General features: G+C 37.3%; 1 protein-coding gene and 1 pseudogene across 1 annotated transcript; both read left to right on the top strand.

Moving 5' to 3' along the window:
* Positions 1 to 1,408: 1,408 nt before the first annotated feature.
* LOC107816806 (galactoside 2-alpha-L-fucosyltransferase-like) lies at positions 1,409 to 6,207 on the top strand (annotated as a pseudogene).
* A 4,213-nt stretch (positions 6,208 to 10,420) lies between these two features.
* LOC107816805 (uncharacterized) lies at positions 10,421 to 11,607 on the top strand. Its single transcript, XM_075244114.1, has one exon. The coding sequence runs from the start codon at positions 10,468 to 10,470 to the stop codon at positions 11,323 to 11,325; it is 858 nt and encodes a 285-aa protein (XP_075100215.1). The 5' UTR covers positions 10,421 to 10,467; the 3' UTR covers positions 11,326 to 11,607.
* Positions 11,608 to 20,819: the final 9,212 nt, after the last annotated feature.

Below are 20,819 nucleotides of genomic sequence, written 5' to 3'. Positions count from 1 at the left end.
CCAAAGAAAAGAAGGTAATTGTTGCAACAAATGCTAGATTTTTAGAAGAGGACTATTTAATGAACCATATCCTAGAAGTAAACTAGTTTTCCAGGAATTAAGCAATGGAGTAACTAATGATTAATCTTCGGAATGTATCCCGGAAGCCAATGTTGACATACACAGTGGGAGAAATGTAAATAGGCAGTAGAACACACAAGAGCAATTGCCTGGAATCTCACTACCCCAAAGTAGTGGGAGTAATGTTGAGCAACCTCATATTGTTGAACAACATGAAATTATTGTGCAGCCTGCACTTCAGGAAGAAGTTAATAGTATCACATCACCGTAAGCGCGTAAGATAATATTGAGGCTTTAATTTAGGAAAATGATGTTGCGGTTCAACAACAAAATTAAACTGTACCTGTAGTGACTAGTCGTAATGGGAGAATTATTAAAAAACCTCTCCGGTTTGCACTCTTGGAAGAATCTTATGATAGAATTCCTGAAGAGCCTAATACAAAACCTCTTATTTACGACGAAGCACTACTTGATACAGACGCTGAAAAATGGGTTGTTGCTATGAAATCTGAAATGGAGTCCATGTACTCCAATCAAGTCTGGGACCTTGTAGAACCACCTACTGGAGTCAAACCCATTGGTTGTAGATGGATCTATAAGAAAAAGAGAGGAGTGGATGGAAAAGTGTAAACTTTTAAAGCTAGGCTTGTTGCAAAATGATTTAATAAAAAAGGAGGGATCGATTATGAGGAAACCTTTTCGCCAGTAGCCACACTTAAATCCATTAAGATTCTCTTATTCATTGCTGCTCATTACGATTATGAGATTTGGCAAATAGATGTCAAGACAGCTTTCCTTAATGGAGGTCTTGAGGAGTGCATCTATATGGCACAACCAAATAGTTTCATAAAAAGAGCCAATGAGCACATGTTGTGTAAATTAAAGAAATCTATTTATGGATTAAAATAGAATTTTAGATCATGGAACACTTATTTTGACACATCGATTAAAACTTTCGGTTTTGATTAATGTGAAAATGAGTCTTGTGTCAATAAGAAGTGGTTTGGAGATAAAGTTACATTTTTGGTTTTGTACGTAGATGATATCTTGCTCATAGAAAATAATGTGAGCATGTTGAATTCAGTAAAGGAGTGGTTGTCCTCGCGTTTTGATATAAAGGACTTGGGAGAAACGACATATATCCTTGGGATCAAGCTTATGCGAGATCGCAAGCGAAGGATATTAGGCTTATCCCAGGCACTTTATATTAATACTATTCTCACCAGGTTTAGCATGCAAGATTCCAAGAAAGGCTTTATTCCTTTTAGGCATCATTCCCCAAAACGACTTATGAGATAGAAAAGATAAAGGCGATATAATCAAGTACCTGAAAAGGACTAGGGATTATATGTTGGTTTATCGCTCAGGTGATCTTGCACCCATTGGCTATACTGATTCAGATTTTCAGTCAGCTAGAGATTCTAGAAAATCTACCTTAGGATATGTTTTTACCTTAGGAGGTGGAGCCATAAGTTGGAGGAGTATCAAGCAATCATGTATTGTTGATTCCACCATGGAAGCCGAATATGTGGCTGCCTCTGAGGCAGCTAAAGAGGTTGTTTGGCTCGAGAACATTCTGAAAGAGCTTAATGTGGTTCCTTCGGTTCAAGCACCAAATGTAATTTATTGTGACAATAGTGGTGTAGTTGCAAACTCGAAGGAACCGTGGAGCCATAAAAGGAGTAAGCATATTGAGCGTACATATCATTTAATTCGGGACATAACTCAGAAAGGTGATGCAAAAGTGTTGAAGATTGCGTCAGAAAACAATTTGGCAGACCCGTTTACAAAGAGCTTGCCACAGAAGATTTTTGACAAGCATGTAGAAGGAATATATATTAGAGTTGTAGACGTATGGTTATGAGTCTAAGTAGGAAATTGTTGTGATATACTATTAACCATGCGGTTTAGCTATAGTATTATGTTTTATTCTTTATGGAATAATTATTTATTTGATTTATTCAATTCAATAAAGTATTATTTTAAATAGATCATTTGTTACATGTGTGTCCTTTAGTTATGTAGTAGACGATTTAGTGTATGGAGTCTTAGCTCATGCATAAAAGTTGTCAGTTCTCATAATTAATAAACTATGTTCACAATCGAAGATATTGTTGGGCAAAATATCTTTATGATTGTAGCACAAGATTAAAGTATAATTTATCTTGATTTTGGGAGTGGTTTTACTCCAACTTCTTGTGCTAATATACTTAGTGTATATTGAACGGACCACATAGAGAAAAGATATTTTTTGTACTGAATATATATGAAACATTTTCTCTGATTCATTAAATGAGCTTATACACATAATCTTGATATAGTTATTATGATCAATGTGATTTATTTATTGTTTTGATTTATCAAAAGGTACAACTCTATTCAGAGTTAGTGTATGCCTAATAGATTGGACAATAACAAATAGCATTTGTGAAATAATAATTAGTTGACAGAATACGTGACTCGGCCTTGAGTTTGATAATACCCCTTTATGTAAGCTTATAAGTTTTCATGTGAAAACCTGGCCGGAAATTTCGTATCTGTGACATGAAATAGTTTAAGCGAAATTATAAAAGATTTAATTAGTTGATTAAATTAAATTATCAGTGATTTAGTTTAATTAACTGGTATTTGTAATCTTAACACGGTGAGTTAAAATAAGTGTTGGTGAATTTCAAAATTCATATTAAGGAGTTCAATTGCAGTTTTTTAATGGAATAAACTATGATTAATTATAGCAGCATTTAATTCAAAAATTTTCAATTGATACTATAATTGATAGCCTCTTATTATTTCTATGGTCACTGTTATACATGTAAAAACCTTGACATACTTGGGTAAAAGTGACTTGGATGAAAAGTTTTTTATTTGAGTAGGACTAGGATTCTGCCACTAGCAGAATCCTACACCATTTTGGCCTGGTTTTTGGCTTAATTTTGAGTCTACAAATAGAAGACTAGTTTCACCTAATAACTCACTCTTTAGAGTAGTATTATTTGCCCACACAAATAATTTCGTCCAAGGTTTTACTACTCCCTCCTGTCCACTTTAATTGATTTTTGGTTGTTTTATTGTAACTAACCTCCTGTCCACTTTAATTAATTTTTGGTTGTTTTATTGTAACTAAGGAATTCACCTTTAACATTAATTAATAACAAAATTGACCATATTAACCTTAATTTGTTCATTGAAAATATAACCAATACTCCTTGGTTCTTTATTCCAAGAGTAACTTTGGAAAAAAAGATGTTAATTCCTTTTTTATATTTGAAAAAAATTTAATATTATAGACCACAAAAAAGAGGCAAAAAAATCAAATAAAGTAGACCGAAGAGAATACTTTTCATTTGGAGTCACTCCCATTTATATATTCTCCGGAAGTTGATGTCTTTTTCCGACCCCCTCCTTCCGTCATTTAATTAATCCATGAAAAACGAGCAATTATAACATGATTATATATATATTTCCAACACCTACAAATAAAATGAATATCTTAATGTCCAATTTTGGCATATAATTAGTTCAGAGGTTTCCTGATTAGCATCGTTTCCGCGATCAGAATCTTCCCAAAGAAATTGAACTTAGAAACCAACAGGATCAAACACTGAGGTAGAGGCATTCATTTTAGCAGCTGCACGTGTTATCTTTATTTGCTAGGTTATTGAAATTTTGAATTAGTATTGAGGTTAACCAACAAATAGAGAATTAATCATTTGAGAAAATTTACAAAATGCAAATAAAATGTATTAAAGACTTCTTTAACGTCCAGCATATCTGCATTAAAAAAAATGATAGCCTCAGGACTTTGGCTGAAGCTAGAAATTTTTATGTTAAACCTCCAAATGGTACACTTCATTTCCCCATTCTTTAGCTTTTTGTTGATCAAGTTTGCCATATATAAGTAGAATAGATACAACACATATGCACATGGGCTGTTATATGCAGCCTGTTTATGTGCTTTTGGTTTTTATCTCCTAATTACTTTTTATCTTCATACAGTAGTCTTATTAATGTGAGGAAAAGTTTGGATTAGACTAGCATATCTGATCTCATTTTAGTAGTTTGGATTAGACTAGCATATCTGGTTTCAATGTTTCATACAGTAGTCTTAATAATGTGAGGAAAAGTTAAAAAGACCCTAATGCTTTTGAAGATTTAGTCAGTAGAATAATAAAGGTAACGCTGAGAAGCAAGGTTGGCAGCAGAAGAATCAGGTTCATGTCATTTAAACTTTCTTTATGTGGGGCATTATCATGTCGTTTACTTATAATTGACCAGTTACTTGTTTCATTCTTGCATAGTTTGGTAGACAGATATTTGTTCTCTTTGTGTTTGTTGTGTGAATGTATGTGTGCTTTGCTTGCAAGCTTGCTCTTCTAGTTTGATTGTGGATCCAACAGTTGGATAAATGCTTGTAATCTGTTTGTTTTACTGATAAAGTATGTAATCAATTTTCTTAATTGTTTAACTTCTTTTTTTGGTTTTTTCAGCCTCAGTTTCTGAACAATATGGTAGTCATCAGCCAGTGACGGTGCAAAAAGATAAACTGCTCGGTGGCCTTCTTCCTGCTGGAATTGATGAAAGATCTTGTCTGAGTAGATATGAGTCAGCTTTATATTACAAAGAACTGCGTCACAAGCCATCGTCTTACCTCATCTCAAGGTTACGAAACTACGAGGCTCTTCATAAGCAATGTGGACATACAGAATTATACAACAAAAGTGTCGAGCTTATCAAGTCTGGTCAATACATATCAGGTTCTGCAGATTGTAATTACTTTGTTTGGATTTCCTATAGTGGTTTAGGAAATAGGATACTAACCTTAGCTTCTGCTTTCCTATATGCTCTTCTAACAAACCGAGTCTTACTTGTTGATCCTGGAGTTAATATGCCTGGTCTCTTCTGTGAACCTTTTCCTGAGGTTTCCTGGTTTCTACCTCCAGATTTTCCTATAATCAATCAGTTCAGTACCTTTGATCAGAAATCTCCTCATTCCTATGGTTATATGGTGAAGAATGATATCAACATAGGCAATTATTCAACTGGCTCAATACTACCTCCTTCCGTCTACCTCTATTTAGCTCATGACTACGATGATCAAGATAAATTATTTTTCTGTGACCAGGACCAAAGTTTTCTCCGCAAAATCCCTTGGCTTGTCATGAAATCGGATGAATATTTCGTGCCTTTTCTTTTCTTGATACCATCGTTCGAGCAAGAATTAAGTAATCTTTTTCCTGAAAAAGAAACCATCTTCCATTTTCTAGGTAGATACCTGTTACATCCCACAAATTCTGTATGGGGGCTTGTTGTGAGATACTATCAAGCTTATTTAGCCCAAGCTGATGAAAAATTAGGCATTCAAATTAGAGTCCTTGAATCAGATGTTGGTCCTTTAAAGTATGTATTGGATCAATATTAGATTGTACAATGAAGGAGAATCTACTGCCACAAATTAACTCGGGGAAGCCAATAGTACTCAACCCATCGGGGAACATGCAGAATAAGAACATAGCCGTCCTGATGACTTCTCTAAGCCCTGGATACGCTGAAGAGTTCCGAAACAAGTATTGGGAGCATCCTACCGTGACAGGAGAGATCGTTGGTGTTTACCAGCCGAGTCAGGAGAAATATCAGCAAAGTGAAAATCTCATGCACGAAAGAAAAGCGTTGGCAGAAATGTATCTACTGAGTTTAACTGACAAATTGGTTACAAGTGCACGGTCCACTTTTGGTTATGTGGCTCAGGGTCTTGGAGGTATGAAGCCCTGGATCCTATACAAGCCTGAGAACAAGACAGCCCATAATCCGCCTTGTGTTCGAGCTGCATCGTTGGAGCCATGTTTTCATGCCCCGCCTTACTATGATTGCAAAAAGAAAACGGGAACAGATACGAGCAAAATTGTTCCTCATGTGAGGCACTGCGAGGATGTGAGCTGGGGCTTAAAGCTATTTGACCAAAATGGTGAATTATAACCATGTAGCTGTGTAGGTTATTGGCAGGGAAGCGTATCTCAAGTTAATATACACTAATAATTGGATTCACAGTCAAGTATTTATATATATTTAGTGAATTTTTCAATATACAGCTTACAAGGTCTAGACAAAAGTTATTGGATTTACGTGAACCCATAACTTATAAGTTATGTCCGCCCCTGGTTGTTATCTCTACTCTTAAATCTGTAAAGATACGTCAGAATGGTTTTCCTTGAAGATACATTTTGCTTTCTGGTGAACTGAAGGGTGACAAGGAGTTGATCAAATCATAGTTTTCAGGTTTGCATTCTTTTTTCACTCTGCATTAGAGAAACCGAAACCTTTTTAGCTGATCCAAAGAGGGTGTAGAGTGATTTTGTGCAAATTATTCTAGTTGAATATTGTGCAAATCTCTTGACGGCATCACTAATTGAGTTCTTACTTCTGCACCAATACAGAAAACAACTAGAGCCAAAGCAAATGGACCAAGGCTGACAAAAACCAAACGAAATTCAACTTTTAGCATTAATTAACAATGAAATGTACCATATTAATCTTAATTTGCTAATTGAAAACATAATAAACTATTCCTAGGCTCTTTACTTCAATGGCAACTTTGAAAAAAAGAAATTAATTTCTTCTTGATATCTGAAAAAATCAAATATTATAGATCACAAAAAAAAGTCAAAAAATTACTTAAATGCACTGGAAGGAGAACACGATAACATGTCAAAGTCAAACTAAAGACAATTGGTTTATTTATAATTAAGTTTTCCCAAAATCAATTAATAACATCAAATTAGTTCCTAATCATATATCAGACAGATATGTTCCTTGAAAAAAGAGGAAAGAGCATGGAAGTAAATAACTTCTCAGCAAGAAAAACACCTAGAAAGTGGTACAAACACAGATACATAAGTATAACAATTAGAAAAATAGTCTGTACTATAAGAAAATTAATTTTTATTATTTTTGGGATCTATATTTTTTGTCTTTGAAAAAAAACTTTTTTGTTTTGTTTTTTAATTTAAGCACCCCGTATTCAGACTTCAGAGTCCATTAGTCTTGCTAATTCGAATTCTCACTAGAAAGACTTAACTAAGGAAGTAAAATTATTTTTTACTGAAAGATTCTTCATTCTTAAGGCTGTAGAACTAAAATGCGTATATGACATTAACTGGTTAGAAACATCAGGGGCGGAGCCGGAGTGTGGAATGCGGGTTCGGCCGAACCCTGTAACTTTTATTCAGATTATATATTTGTCTTAAGAAATTCATTGAATACATACAAATTATTAATTTAGAATCCAGTAACTTAAAAAGATTACAATCCGAACCAACAAGCTTCAAATCCTGTCTCCGCAAGGAAAAACATGAGATAGTGGCTATAAGGAAATTGATCCTTGAAAATTAGGCTGAGGAGGACGTAAGAAATGATGTAGTCCAAGGAAGAATAGAATGTCCGCTCAATTACTAGCTATGAAGACGGGATTGGAAAGCTAAGGATCCACTAAAACCAAGCAAAGCAAGATGGAGAGGTCCCACTTAGGTGGTTTCTAGCATGTGAAGCTCTAGAAGGTCCTCCATTTTTTGTGGCTTTAAAATATTTTTCAACTTTGCAAACATACATACACTAATAATATAAAAAAAATTAACACAATTATTATGTTTTAATATGTGAATTAATAAATTAGTGACTATCTTTTTCTTCAAAAATATAGGGTAAAGATAGATACAATAAATCATTATGATCCGACTCTTTTCCGCACCCCGCGCATAGCGAGAGCTTAATTAATGCTATCATTTTTATCTTTATTATTAGATTACTAGTTAATGTTTATTAAGGAATTGTGTAAATATTTTTTGTTACGCCTTTAATGTATAAAACTTTAAATTCTTCTATATATAATTACTCCCAAAGATGAGATCATTCGGATGTCATATATACGAATAAAAAGGAATTTTACATCGCTAAGCTTCAAATGAACATTTCTCCTTTCAACAAAAATGGATTCAAAGGAGGCCGCCAGATATCCCATTATATATTCACCGTATTCGTAAAACTACAAGAGATGGCTTAATGTGATATATAAATCTTAGTCACTGTTGATTGACATGAATGTTTGAAGTCTTATAGCTTTATATTTCCTAGATCATTAGCTCCCCCACATAATCAGAGGCAAAGCCAGGTTTTAACTTTGTGTGTTCTGAATTTTAGAAAGACGACTTCAAATATTAATAAGTGGGTTCTAAATTCAATATTTATACATATTTAATGAATTTTTTAATACAAATACACTGTTTGAACAAAAAATACTAAGTTACGCTGAATCCGTACTTGCCTTCTAGCTCCGCCCATAACCACATTAGGAATAGGGAGGGGAATTATTAGAGGAGGAGAATGGAGAAACTATATCACCTCGCCCTAAGCCTATAAGATAAGGTCTAGATGATGCAGAACATGGAGAATAGTAGAATACCATGTCTTGCACTGTTGTGAGCGTTATGGTTATACCCCCACATATCCCTAAATCATTATGCTTACTTCTCACGTCAGAATTTTGAACGAGATATCTTTAACCAAAATTACAAAAAAATAAAACAAATATATATATATATATATATATATATATATATATATATATATATATATATATATATATTACATGGGTAGGTCGAGGAGAAGTAGAGGACAGTAAGCGTTGAACTCATACCAATGTGGAAGATTTCCACATATCACTAAACTTTATATATATCAAGCTTGACATTTGCTTATCATTCAAATTAGGTTCTTTAATTTTTTTACTTGTATATTTCACTTGATATAATTTAACTCGGAGCAGTATTATATATAGTAACCAATGAATAAGCAAAAAGAAATATCCAACCATCAGTCCATCACAATCATGAAGAACTAAGAAAGAATGGACATAAATCGTTAAAGGTGGTGAAGAATGAACACAATGCTAGGTTCACATTCTCGGTATATGAACAATTATATGTTATTTATCGTAGGTCAACTAAATTTGATGGTATAATAATGTGTACACTGTTAGATCGAAAAACTTAAACATAGAAAAAAAATAAAGGTACTAATACTACATTGAGCTGGACACAAACATAGAAAAATAATTATGCAATGTGGTCGCGGATAATAGAGTAAGAAATAGTGGGCTAAGCATCCAAAATTCCAAATCCAGTGATATAAAGTCGATTCAAAATGCTCAAACTGTATTGGTGGAGTAATCGTTATCATTCCAGTTACTACTATTTTATTTCTCATAATGGAAAACTTCCAGTCATATCACTGCTTAAATCAATCAGATTAACCTGGTTAATTTATTGCTTAATCCCACACTGTGAGTCTAGCTAATTGTTGCCTGATCTCCTTTATGGGCACATTGGTTCGCGGTCTTAATTACTGGTCATTCATGGCTTTAATAAAATACGTACCAGCCTTCACTGGAGATAGAAAAAAAAGCATCTTGCAAAACATAAAGGGAAGGGGTTAAAGAATTGTAATAATCCCTGCTCTTTTAAAGAATTTCTTTTAAAGTACTCTAAACAGATAAAATATTTTAATTATATGCTAATATCAAAATATATTATATGCTATTAGGTCACCTAAAAAATAATTATAGTTAACTATTCATATTAAGTGAAAAATAGCAACCCGAAAAGTGAGGTAGGAAACTTGCAATAACTAATCGTAAATACATGTATCATGTATAACACTGAGGGGTGTGCTGGGCTTCACCCTTGGAGCTGCCTGACATGCTGACATCCTAAAAGAATTATTATTGCATAACTAAAGGTCTCGAGTTCAAGCACGCTATAGTGGTTTTGTCTGTTTCAAATCTGAATTAGTCGGATCAGTGAATTTCCAATATTGCATGGTTGAACAAAACCCTCAAAAATTAGCAAGCCCCGGTTGAATAAGAACTCTACTCTTAATCGGCCTAATTCAATAATGACGCATCACATTTTCCAATTCAAAATTAGAGAACGTGACACAAAATAAAGTATATTAAACATAAAGAACCGTATCGATTAAGTGGAACTAAAATATATAATTAGAGTCCGGGGGGAATTCATGAAACTGAGTCGGACTTCCAACTACAAGCGGGCTTCCAACTACGAGATATATCAAAAATAAAGAATTAAGAAATATTTATACTGTATACTTAACGAATATGGGAGACAGCACAAGCACACTAGCTGGTCTACTTGGAGTAGAGATTGAATTAAGACGAAATGATGTCAATTCTGTGAGGATGTTAGTGAAGTGGACCACTTAATTTGTAGGGACAAAAGGAGTTTCCTCTTGTTCTTTTGCATGTGATTTGTGCATATAGACGCGTTTCTGCATCTATAAATAGCCTCCGATTCTTGCATTCTATCCCAAGTCGTTTTTGTGGCATTCAACTACATTGCAATGGCGAAGCTTAAAGTTGTTAACATTGTTTTCTTTCTTTTATTGGGTATAGGAATATGTTCAGCTGCTAGAACACTCCTCACTTATGATCATGTAGGTGTTGGGGGTGAGGTAGGCGCTTATGGTGCAGGCCATGGCATTGGTGGTGGCGCTGGTGGTGGTGTTGCTGGTGGAGGCTATGCAGGTGGCGGTGGAGGAGGTTCCGGTGGAGGTGGTGGATATGGAGCTGCAGGTGACCATGGTTATGCCAGCGGAGGTGGCAGTGGAGGCGGAGCCGGTGGTGGTTCGGGCTATGCAGCTGGAGGAGAGCATGGTGCTGGATATGCTGGAGGAGGTGGTGGTGGAAGCGGGGCAGGAGGTGGCTATGCTGGTGGAGGACACGATGCTGGACATGCAAGTGGTGGTGGTGAAGGTGGTGGTAGCGGATATGGTGCTGGAGGAGCACCGGGTGGTGGTTATGGTGCTGGAGGTGGTGGAGGCAGTGGTGGCGGCGGAGCAGCTGCAGGTGGAGCACATGATGGTGGATATGCTGAAGGCGCAGGAGGAGGTAGTGGTGGCGGCTATGGTGCTGGTGGGGCATCAGGCGGTGGATATGGTGGTGGAGGTGGGCATGGAGGTGGCGGCGGTGGTGCTTATGCTGGAGGAGCAGGGGGAGCAGCAGCTGGTGGATACGGTAGTGGAGGAGGAGCCGGTGGTGGTGCAGGAGGAGCACATGGCGGAGCATATGGAGGCGGTGGTGGCGGTAGTGGTGCCGGTGGAGGTGGAGCTTACGCTGGAGGAGGTGAGCATGCTGGTGGATATGGAGGAGGTGCTGGAGGTGGTGAAGGTGGTGGACACGGTGGTGGCTACGCCCCTTGATTGCTCATTCTAATTACCATTTGAAATCTAAAAATTTCCCTCTTCTTACCTACACTACTAAAAATAATGTAATCAAATTGTGGTGGGAAGATGATACATCGTGAAGGCAAAAGAATTGCAGCAAAGAAATGCTGCACCTTAAGTGTATTATCGTTTCCTTTAATAGCAAAATTAAGGTATGATGCTTGCATTTAAGTACTAGTATTAATTAAAGTGGTCAGCAAATTTCTGTACTCTATAAGTTGCATGCATGCAATAATAAGCAATAGTGGTTTGGGCAGATTAGTAAACTTTTGCAAGGAAGATCACACGGGAATTGATCATAATACATACTACAAAGAAATAAAAGAACTAGATTGACAAGAAAAAAGTATTAAATAGAACGATTAAAAAAGGTAAATCTTTGCTGCCCTCAGTGTTAAGAAACCAAAAATGGACAGACCTTGTACTGTCAATATACTCGTATAATATGATGGCTCACTTATCACTAAAAATCTGAAAACTTCAAAATTCGGCAGCGCTGCAAGATTGGCAAATTAATTTAAGTATCGTAAGTAATGTTGATTGCAGGAACAGGGGGAATTCCTTGTACCCAGACAATGGCCAGCAGAAATGATATAAAAGAAAAAAGAAAAAAGAAAAAAAGAACTCATCTACATCAGGTGGTTGCACTTAGAGATGAGACAGTCATGTAATAAGAGAAACAACGTAATGCCCGAGTGGAAGGCATTAGGCAAAATAAAATATCTTAGCTTGTATCAACAGTTAATTTGTATTTGTACTACAAATGAACCATGTGAAATGGATGAGAATTACAAGAAATGTATCACATGTATATATAAAATACAAATAACACAGAAATTGAACTAGAATTGGACTCCCTCGTATTGGCAAATATGCTTAATTACACAGCAGTTAATTGCAAACTCAAAGCATTTATAGAGGACACCGCAAAGATTTTAATCTCAAACCAAAATTTTGAGGTAAATCACTGATTTAGAGAAGCAAATCAAGTGGCAGATGGTTCCTGGCTTCCTGCCTTCAAGATTCCTCTATCCTGTTTGATTATCAGGACATCCGTATTATGGGATATTATCAGTTGGATAAGTAGCAACTTCCTAATCGCTGTTCTCCAAATTAAACTGAGTCAAGCTAATCTACTTGATTATTGCCTGATCTCGTATTTGGGCACATTGGCTCGCCCTCTTAATTAATGGTCATTCATGGCTTTAATAAAATATGTACTAGACTTGTTGCGGCCAAACGCACACGCAAGTATACGCGCGGTCGTCAAGTAATAAAGTAATAAGATAAAGTGTCGAATCCACAGGGACTTGTTATCAACTATTAATCAAACTAGACGGTCCTAATTATCTAAACAAGGATTCACCCCAAAAGTAATGTTACTAAGCTAATTAAACTAAAAAGAAAATAACTAATAAACTTTCAACAGAGGAAGATGAGATTTTTATATTATCAATGTGATGAAAATGATCTAGAGTCATGGGTTATCTAACAATCCTATTGTATTATTCAATTAAATTGACTAATTAATTTATCTGGTTTATTGGTTGACAGGGTTAATATTGCTCATAAGAATCTATCGAGTTCTTACTCGCCTATTCAAGCTAACCTAACTCGTATATGTCTATAGAGTTAGAATCAACAAGAATGCATTTGTAATTCCCATATAATAACCAAGCAAGGCAATTAGCATATGTCTATCCTAACCGCGAATTCATTCCCCGATGCCCTGGTTCAAGAACTTGCTCTACTCAATCATATATGCAATCTAGAATTTCCACTTTCGAGTTCAACTCTAGATTCGTAGATAGTATTCAATTGGTGATCAGACAATTAAATAATTAAGCGCAAGATTGAATAAATAAACTAATACGATAAATCAAGAAATCAAAATCAATATTTGAATAACAATAGTCATGAAAGAACCACAACTCTAGAACGTGAAATTTAGATCCACATAGACATGGTAGCCAAACAACAAATCATACAAAAAATATAAAAATTATTAAGTTTGGTGGAAGAAAAGATGAAACTCGGCCTCGCTCCACGGCAGCTCTGTGCTTTCCCTTAGTCAAAAGTTGTGTGTTCTCCTCTCAAAAATATGTTTGATCCCCTCCAAATTAGGTTTAGAACCCCTTCTATATGAGTTGGGGCCGAAATAGAAAAAATCCCGCTACGCGAGGCGTTGGCCTTAGTACTGGATCCAGTACGTTTTGTCATTTTCACTCTTTGAATTGCATTTTCCTTTTCTTTGTCTTATACTTTGGGGGTCAAACACCAAAGGGTGTCCCCCCTGTCTTTTTCTATTTAATTATTTTATTTTCCTTTGTTTTTCTTTCGCATTTTATTCAATTTTTCTCCAAATCTCTTCATCTTCACATCGCTTTATTTCTACATAGTTAAAATATAATATTAAGCATAAAATAATATAATTAATACTCAAAAGGCGATTAAAAGTACTAGACATGAGGCAATAATGGTTAACTATATGCATTTTTGGCATCAATAGACAACAAATTAACCGAAGTTATATATAAAATAATACACCTGCAAGCAACTTGCAGAACATAAAGCGAGGGGTTAAAGAATTGTAAAAAGTCCTCGCTCTTTTAAAGTAGTGTGCATAGGTAAAATATTTTAAATTTTATGCTAACAATGCAAAAATATTATACGCTATTAGATTACCTAAAAGATAATTATAGGTGACTTTTCACATTAAGTGGAAAATAGCAACCTGAAAAATGAGGTAGGTAACTTGCAACATATATTCGCAAACACATATCGTGTATCTATTACCATCAAGGGGTGTCGTAGGCTTCACCCTTGGAGCGATCTAACTTGCTGACATCCCAATGAAGAGAACCATTATTGCATAACTAAAGGTCTCGAGTTCAAGAACCCCATAGTATTGCACAACAAGGCATTGAAAGGATGTTAACAAATGACTGACAAAAAATTCTCTCTCTAAAAATCTCTCTCAACGGTATCATATTCAACAGCTAAGGTGTGAACTCATGCGACGCATTATGGAACCAATTCAGACCGGCCAACAGGCGCGTATCGCACAACCAAAGGATCCTCCTACAAACATAAGGCCACTGGTGGGTACACCTGACCCAAAAATCTCATACTATAATGATGTAACCGGGACCTCCAGCTTTAGAAACACAACTACCACCAATACTGTGGTTGCAAGGAAAATGACCACAATGGCAAACCGGCAGTCATCTTCAACGCCTCCGACTACTATGGGGTGACAGCGGAGGATTGCAAATGGACGCTGGTCGGAAAATTCACAATAGGCAGACCCAAAATTGAAACTATTTGGGTAAAATTCATAGAATAAATCCCTCTGAAAGGTTAGGTAAGAATTGGGTCTTATAACGGTAGATATGTTTTCATTGAATTTAACAATGAATCAGACTTTGACACTGCCTATTTCCAACGTTTCATGGGAATCACTAGATCCCTAATGCAAATGTTCAAATGGTCCCCCGATTTCGACCCCAATGAATAAATGTCTCTGACCCCTATATGGGTTCTATTGCCAAAATTCATGTGTTTAAATGGGACAATTTAAGACAAGTATTAGAACAAATTGGCACTCCAATGAAGGAGGACATAAACACCGTTGCGAGAACCAGACCCCACATGGCTAAAGTTAGGGTCGAAGTGGACTCGATGAAACCTCTATCGGATTCTGTCTTTGTGGGTATTGAAGGAGATACATCAAGTCTGAAGGGTAGAGATAAAAAATTAGAGTACGTGGGAGTTCCAGCTTTATGTAAACATGCAAATTGTAGGGTCATCATTTTGAAAGGTGCAAGGTTAAGGCAAGAAAAAGGGAACAAGCTAGAGCTAACAGGGACAATGAAAAGGTCGAGGAAAATGAAAACCGGGCGAGGGATCACAACTCTGGAGATGCAGGAATTAAGCCCAATATAGTGGAGGAACAAAAAACAATGAGAACCAAAAAGATGATGGATTTACTCAAGTTAGAAACAAGATTAACAAGAAAAAGAAAGCCTTCCAGGCAGTGAGCTCAAATGCTAACACCAACGCCAAGAAAGCAGACAAGAAGAGAGAACAATTGCAATCTAAACATGCTCCAAACAACTCTACAAAATAGAAATACTCAAGCAAAACAACCTGCCAAAGACATTCTTGTAGGAAACTCTTATGGAAATATCACTAACCAGGGAAAAGGGACTCATCCTGTAACGACCCGACAAATTATTTTGAGCTCTAGTGTGTCATTCGGTAGTTCGAGGCCTTGAGTAGTTTAACTTCAGGTATTATGACTTGTGCGCGTGGTCAGAATTGAATTTCGGGAAGTTCGGAGTTGATTTAAAAAAAAAACTCTCATTTCGGAAGCTTTAAGTTGGAAGAATTGACTAAGGTTTGATTTTTGAGTAAACAACCTCAGAATCGGGATTGAAAGGTTCCAACAAATTCATATGATTATTTTAGATTTGGGCGTATATCCGGATTAGGTTTTGGATGACCCGGGAGCATTTCGCCGCCTATTGTGGAAGGTTAGCGTTTTGGAAGAATTTCATAAATTTGGGTTGAAGTGACTTTCAATGTTATTTATGTACGTTTGGGATTTCGAGTCTGGGAATAGATCAGTATGGTGATTTTGGTATTGGGAACGCGTCCGGATGTGGATTTGGAGGTCCGTAAGTCATTTCGGGGTCATTTGACAAAAGTTAGAAATTTGAAAGTTTTTGAGAAGTTTGACCGGGAGTGAACTTTTTGATATCGGGGTCGGATTCCGATTCTAAAAGTTAGAGTAGGTCCGTAGTGTCGAATGTGACTTGTGTGCAAAATTTGAGGTCAATCGGACGTGATTTGATAGGTTTCGGCATCGAATGTGATAGTTCGCAGTTCTAAAGTTCATTAAGCTCGAATTGGGGTACGATTTATGACTTCGATAATGTTTAATGTGATTTGAGGCCTCGAGCAGGTCCGTGTTATGTTATGGGACTGGTTTGTGTGATTCGACGGGGTCCCGGGTATGTTTCGGGATTGTTTCGGGTCAAGTTGGGCTGAGTTGCTGCTGCTGATATCTGGTTCTGGTTTCATTCTTTACGAACGCAAAGGAGTTCACGCATTCGCGAAGAAGGTTTTGATTGGCTGCTGATTTATGCTTCGCGTTCGTGATTGGTCATCGCGTTCGCTATGGGGAACTGGCCCATGGGAGTTTAGACCTTCGTGTTTGTGAAGGGTGCAACGCATTCGCGATGGGTCACCCGGTTAAGCAATGCGTTCGCGAGCTGGGCCTCGCGTTCGCGAAGGGTAATTTTAGAGCTGGAGCTGGTATTGCTTCGCGAACGCGAGGTGCTTGCCGCATTCGCGAAGAAGGTTGCCTGGGCAGTGAGGTTTTTAAAAACGGGACTTTGGCCATTTTTATTTCATTTTCCTCCCTGGGAGCCGACCTAGGAGCAATTTTGGAGCACCACTTTCATCACCAAGCATGAGGTAAGTGATTTCTACTAGTCGTGAGTTTCATACAAGGTTTATACATAGATTTAGGCATGAAAATTTGTGAAAATTTGGGATTTTGAAGGAAAACCTAGAAATTTATATTTTTGGATTTTGACCACGAAATTGGACATGAAATTAGGAATAAATTATATATTTGAGTTTGTGGTGTTATGGGTAAAGTTCATCTTCGAAAATTTTCGAAATCCGGGCACGTGAGCTAGAGGGTTGCTTTATCGACTTTTCGAGCGGAGTTGGGAATTTGTCTAAATTGATTTGTTATGAGTATTAGAGTGCTTTTTATTGGTTTTCACATTGTTTGACTAGTTTTGGAGAGGCGGGCATCGGTTTGAGGTGTTAGAGGGGATTTGGAGCCGAATATGGAACTTCGGAGCGAAGTAAGTCTCATGTCTAACTCTGTGATGGGGAAATTACTCCTAGGTGTTGTATATTGATGTGTGCTTCTTGTTGTGGGGGCTATGTACGCGCGAGGTGACGAGAGCTCGTACGTAACTACATTTATGTTATTGTTCGGGTAGGATTAGGTTCACATCATGCTATAGCTGTACTATTTGAGCAGTCTCTCGCCTATTAAATTCCTCTGTTTTACATTACTACTTGAGACTAGACTTGCTATTGTAGAGACTTCGCGAGTTCATGATTAGTCACCGAATAATTTTACTTCTCTTACGACATATTTCCGTGATATATATGTTTCATTGAAAGGTTTTTGTTAAATAAATTACAACTCACAAGTTTATTTGTGAGTGGAGTCAAGGACCCGTCAAAGCTCCTTATTCTAATGGGATCGGGTCGATCGCCTCGGCAGAATTTATGTACCACACTCTCATGGGAACAGGCCATTCACCTCGGCAGTTTAATAGATGCATTTATGGTTCGTGCCATTCGACTCTCGGCATTTTAAATATTTATGTTGGATCGGGTCGTACGCCTTGGCATTTCCTATAACATATCCTCATGGAATCGTGGGTAATAATTGGCATCCGTGAGTTTTCCTGTTTTGAATTATGACAATCTATTTGAGGAGATCCTCTACATCTATATATATGCTCCGGTTAAGGAGGGAATTTCTAATGGAGAGCTTGAGTTCATTGTAAAGAGGGGAATTTGTACCACGTATTTTATGCTTGTTTATTTCACTTATTTACTCTGCCTCATATTTATTTACCTCTTTACTGTACCTGATATTATTGGACCACTAGTAAGTGTCGATGTTGGCCCCTCGTCACTACTCCTCCGGGGTTAGGCTAGATACTTACTGGGTACACGTTGATTTACGTACTCATACTATACTTGTTGCACATTTTTGTGTAGGTACATATATGTCTAGTGGCCTTGTGAGAGCAGAGGCATGTTTATATGCGGGGACTAAGGTGAGCTGCATTCTATATTACGACCCGCAGCCAGCAGAGTCTCCCTTAGAGTATTTATTTATTTTTTTTCTGTCCAATTTGTATTCCGGACAAATGCTGAATTTTATTTTACATTCCTAGTTGATGCTCATGCAGATGTGACACCGAAAATACTTTCATTTACTCTGGAAATTCCATCTTTTACTATTAAATTGAGGGAAATTATGATTTCAAAATACTAAAATAGGTAATTAAGTTAATCAAGTATTGCTGGCTTGCCTGACAACAGTGTTAGGCGCCATCACGACCTTTAAAATTTTTTGGGTTGTGACAATATGGTATCATAGCACTAGGTTCACTTAGGTCTCACGAGTCATGGGCGAGTCTAGTAGAGTCTTGCGGATCGGTACAGAGACGTCTGTACTTATCTTCGGGAGGCTACATGACTGTTAGGAGCACTTCCCTTTCTTGATTACTCATCGTGTGATTTGATTCCTTTGAGGCTTATGCCTTTATATCCTTCCTACTCATTCTTATACGATGTTCAGCGCTCGTGTCAATCTGGTATCGAGGAGTTATAGTGGTACTACAGATGTGGGAAGCATATTTCTCCCTGCGCATTCGAGCAAGTTATTATCGTCTTCTTGCGGAAGGATGTTCTATCATTTCGGCTCAGTAGCTGTGTTTTCAATGGTTTCAAGGCTGCACGCAGATTGCTATGATGTTCAGACATTGTTATCGCACCATGTTGGTGTAATATTAGGGTGCTTGTTTATGTGTCGAGGCAGTGAACTACTTGAAAGGAGGTTTTTCTCAGTGCATAATTTAGAGGTTCCTCATTCTATTTCCAGCGGAGGAAAGGCAATCGGACTATGAATGTTCAGGTTTGGGATAATGGAGTAACGAGACTTGGTATTTTCGAGCGTGGTGGAATTCTTAATTATGATGTGGTGTCATCGTCCTTGTTGAACACGTTAAGGTTCACCGGTGTTATGGTCTTCATCAATTTTCCTTCGGGGCAGGGTAGTGTGAAATGGTACTGGAGAAGCGGTTGTCAGAGATAGCGGAGTGTAGCAATTTTGGAATCAAATTGGTATTTCTAATGTTGATGGCTAGAGAAGGATGATCTTTTAGGAGGCTTGGAGTTGGTGGCAATTTATTAGCTCAACCGTTACGGAGATGGATTCGTATTTGAGGCAACAATTGGGTAACGAAGGATAAGGAAGGTCTTGTGGGAGGTGTTTTGCGGTGGTTGAATTGCTAGAAGGTTAAGTATGAAAAGCGGAAGTCAAGAAGTTGCTTAAAGGAGAGTGTTTAACCAAAGTGGGAGAGTGGCAGAGTAACATATGAGTTCCATGGTAAGATGGCCACATGCCTTAAGGAAAGTTTGGAGACGTTTGGAAATTCATGGTGGGCAGAGACTAGGTCCATGGATTTTATTTGGATGCAACATGACTTCGAGTTTGGAATACATTGTTGGACTTTTAGCTGATGTCAATGGGGAAGAAGGAATCTCGGTGGGTCCCAGGGTTAAGTAATTGTATCTTCAAGCTAAGTGAGAGAGCCCCACCGTCTATGATTGGATTGCGTGGTTGTCTACTTGTGCAGTTTCTGGTTATCAGTGTATTGGTGGGTTATTACGACTAAGGAAAGAAAACATCAGTGGTCATTTGAGCAAAAAGATTTGAGGAATGTGTGCTATATTTGGCCTTATCGGTTCATGTTCAGGTTTAGAAAAGACTCAGAGTCTATGCTTTGTGTGGATGTGATGTATGTCGCACCCCGTTCTCTCGCGAAATGCAGGCTTCGACGTGTGACAGCTCTTTTAAAGGAGGTATTAAAAGAGAAGAGTCGCCACCTAATAGTTTTTAAGGTGCGTTAGGGCACCTATTATGTAGATAACTCTGTTTTAACTAGTCTACGTCACCAAAGATCGGGTAAGGGCTCAAGTTACCTCAAAGAGAAGGTGTTAGGCACTCCTCGAGGTCCACAATTGTGGGTCCTGGCTGAACTTAAGATTATGTGGATTATGACTAGGCTAGGTGATCAAATAAACAAAGGAGTTCAGAAGTCACAGAACTTTATTACAACATGATTAATACAGATCTTAGTGCGAATATAGGGATACAACTATTTAGATCTAATAACAGCATATAAAGAGGAGGGGGGTCCTAAGTTTTTTAGCCTAAAGGATCACGCCGTACAACATAAATAATACTCCGTAACTCCCTCAAGATGGGGTGTTACTCATATTATTCAGCGGGCACAGACTATCATCTCCAGCTACCCGATTACTATGTTAAAGTTGTTACCTAAAAGCGTTCTAATTCAATTATAGGTCGTACCCTATGCGTGCATTACCCGTCCCATACCTATGGTCCAAGAGGTATTGGACCTCTATTTAGGGTGGTTCTAGACTTAAACTTAGGCTGCTCAAAAATGATAAAACTAGGCGACATACAAAACACATTGGACTTCAGATATAGGCAATCAAGGCTCAAGTTTACCTCCACACTTAAGCAATAAATGCACGCAAACACATATGCCGATCAGAAATATGCAGTATCTAATAAACATGCTTTCTAGGAGATCAAAGTATGCAAGTAATTTCAG

The sequence above is a fragment of the Nicotiana tabacum genome, chromosome 22, assembly GCF_000715075.1.
Source record: "Nicotiana tabacum cultivar K326 chromosome 22, ASM71507v2, whole genome shotgun sequence".
NCBI classification, from domain to species: domain Eukaryota; kingdom Viridiplantae; phylum Streptophyta; class Magnoliopsida; order Solanales; family Solanaceae; genus Nicotiana; species Nicotiana tabacum.
This window is presented reverse-complemented; position numbering and strand designations above follow the sequence as displayed.

Excerpts from the sequence above, each read along its gene's own strand:
- LOC107816805 (XM_075244114.1), top strand. The coding sequence starts at position 10,468 with ATGGCGAAGCTTAAAGTTGTTAACATTGTTTTCTTTCTTTTATTGGGT.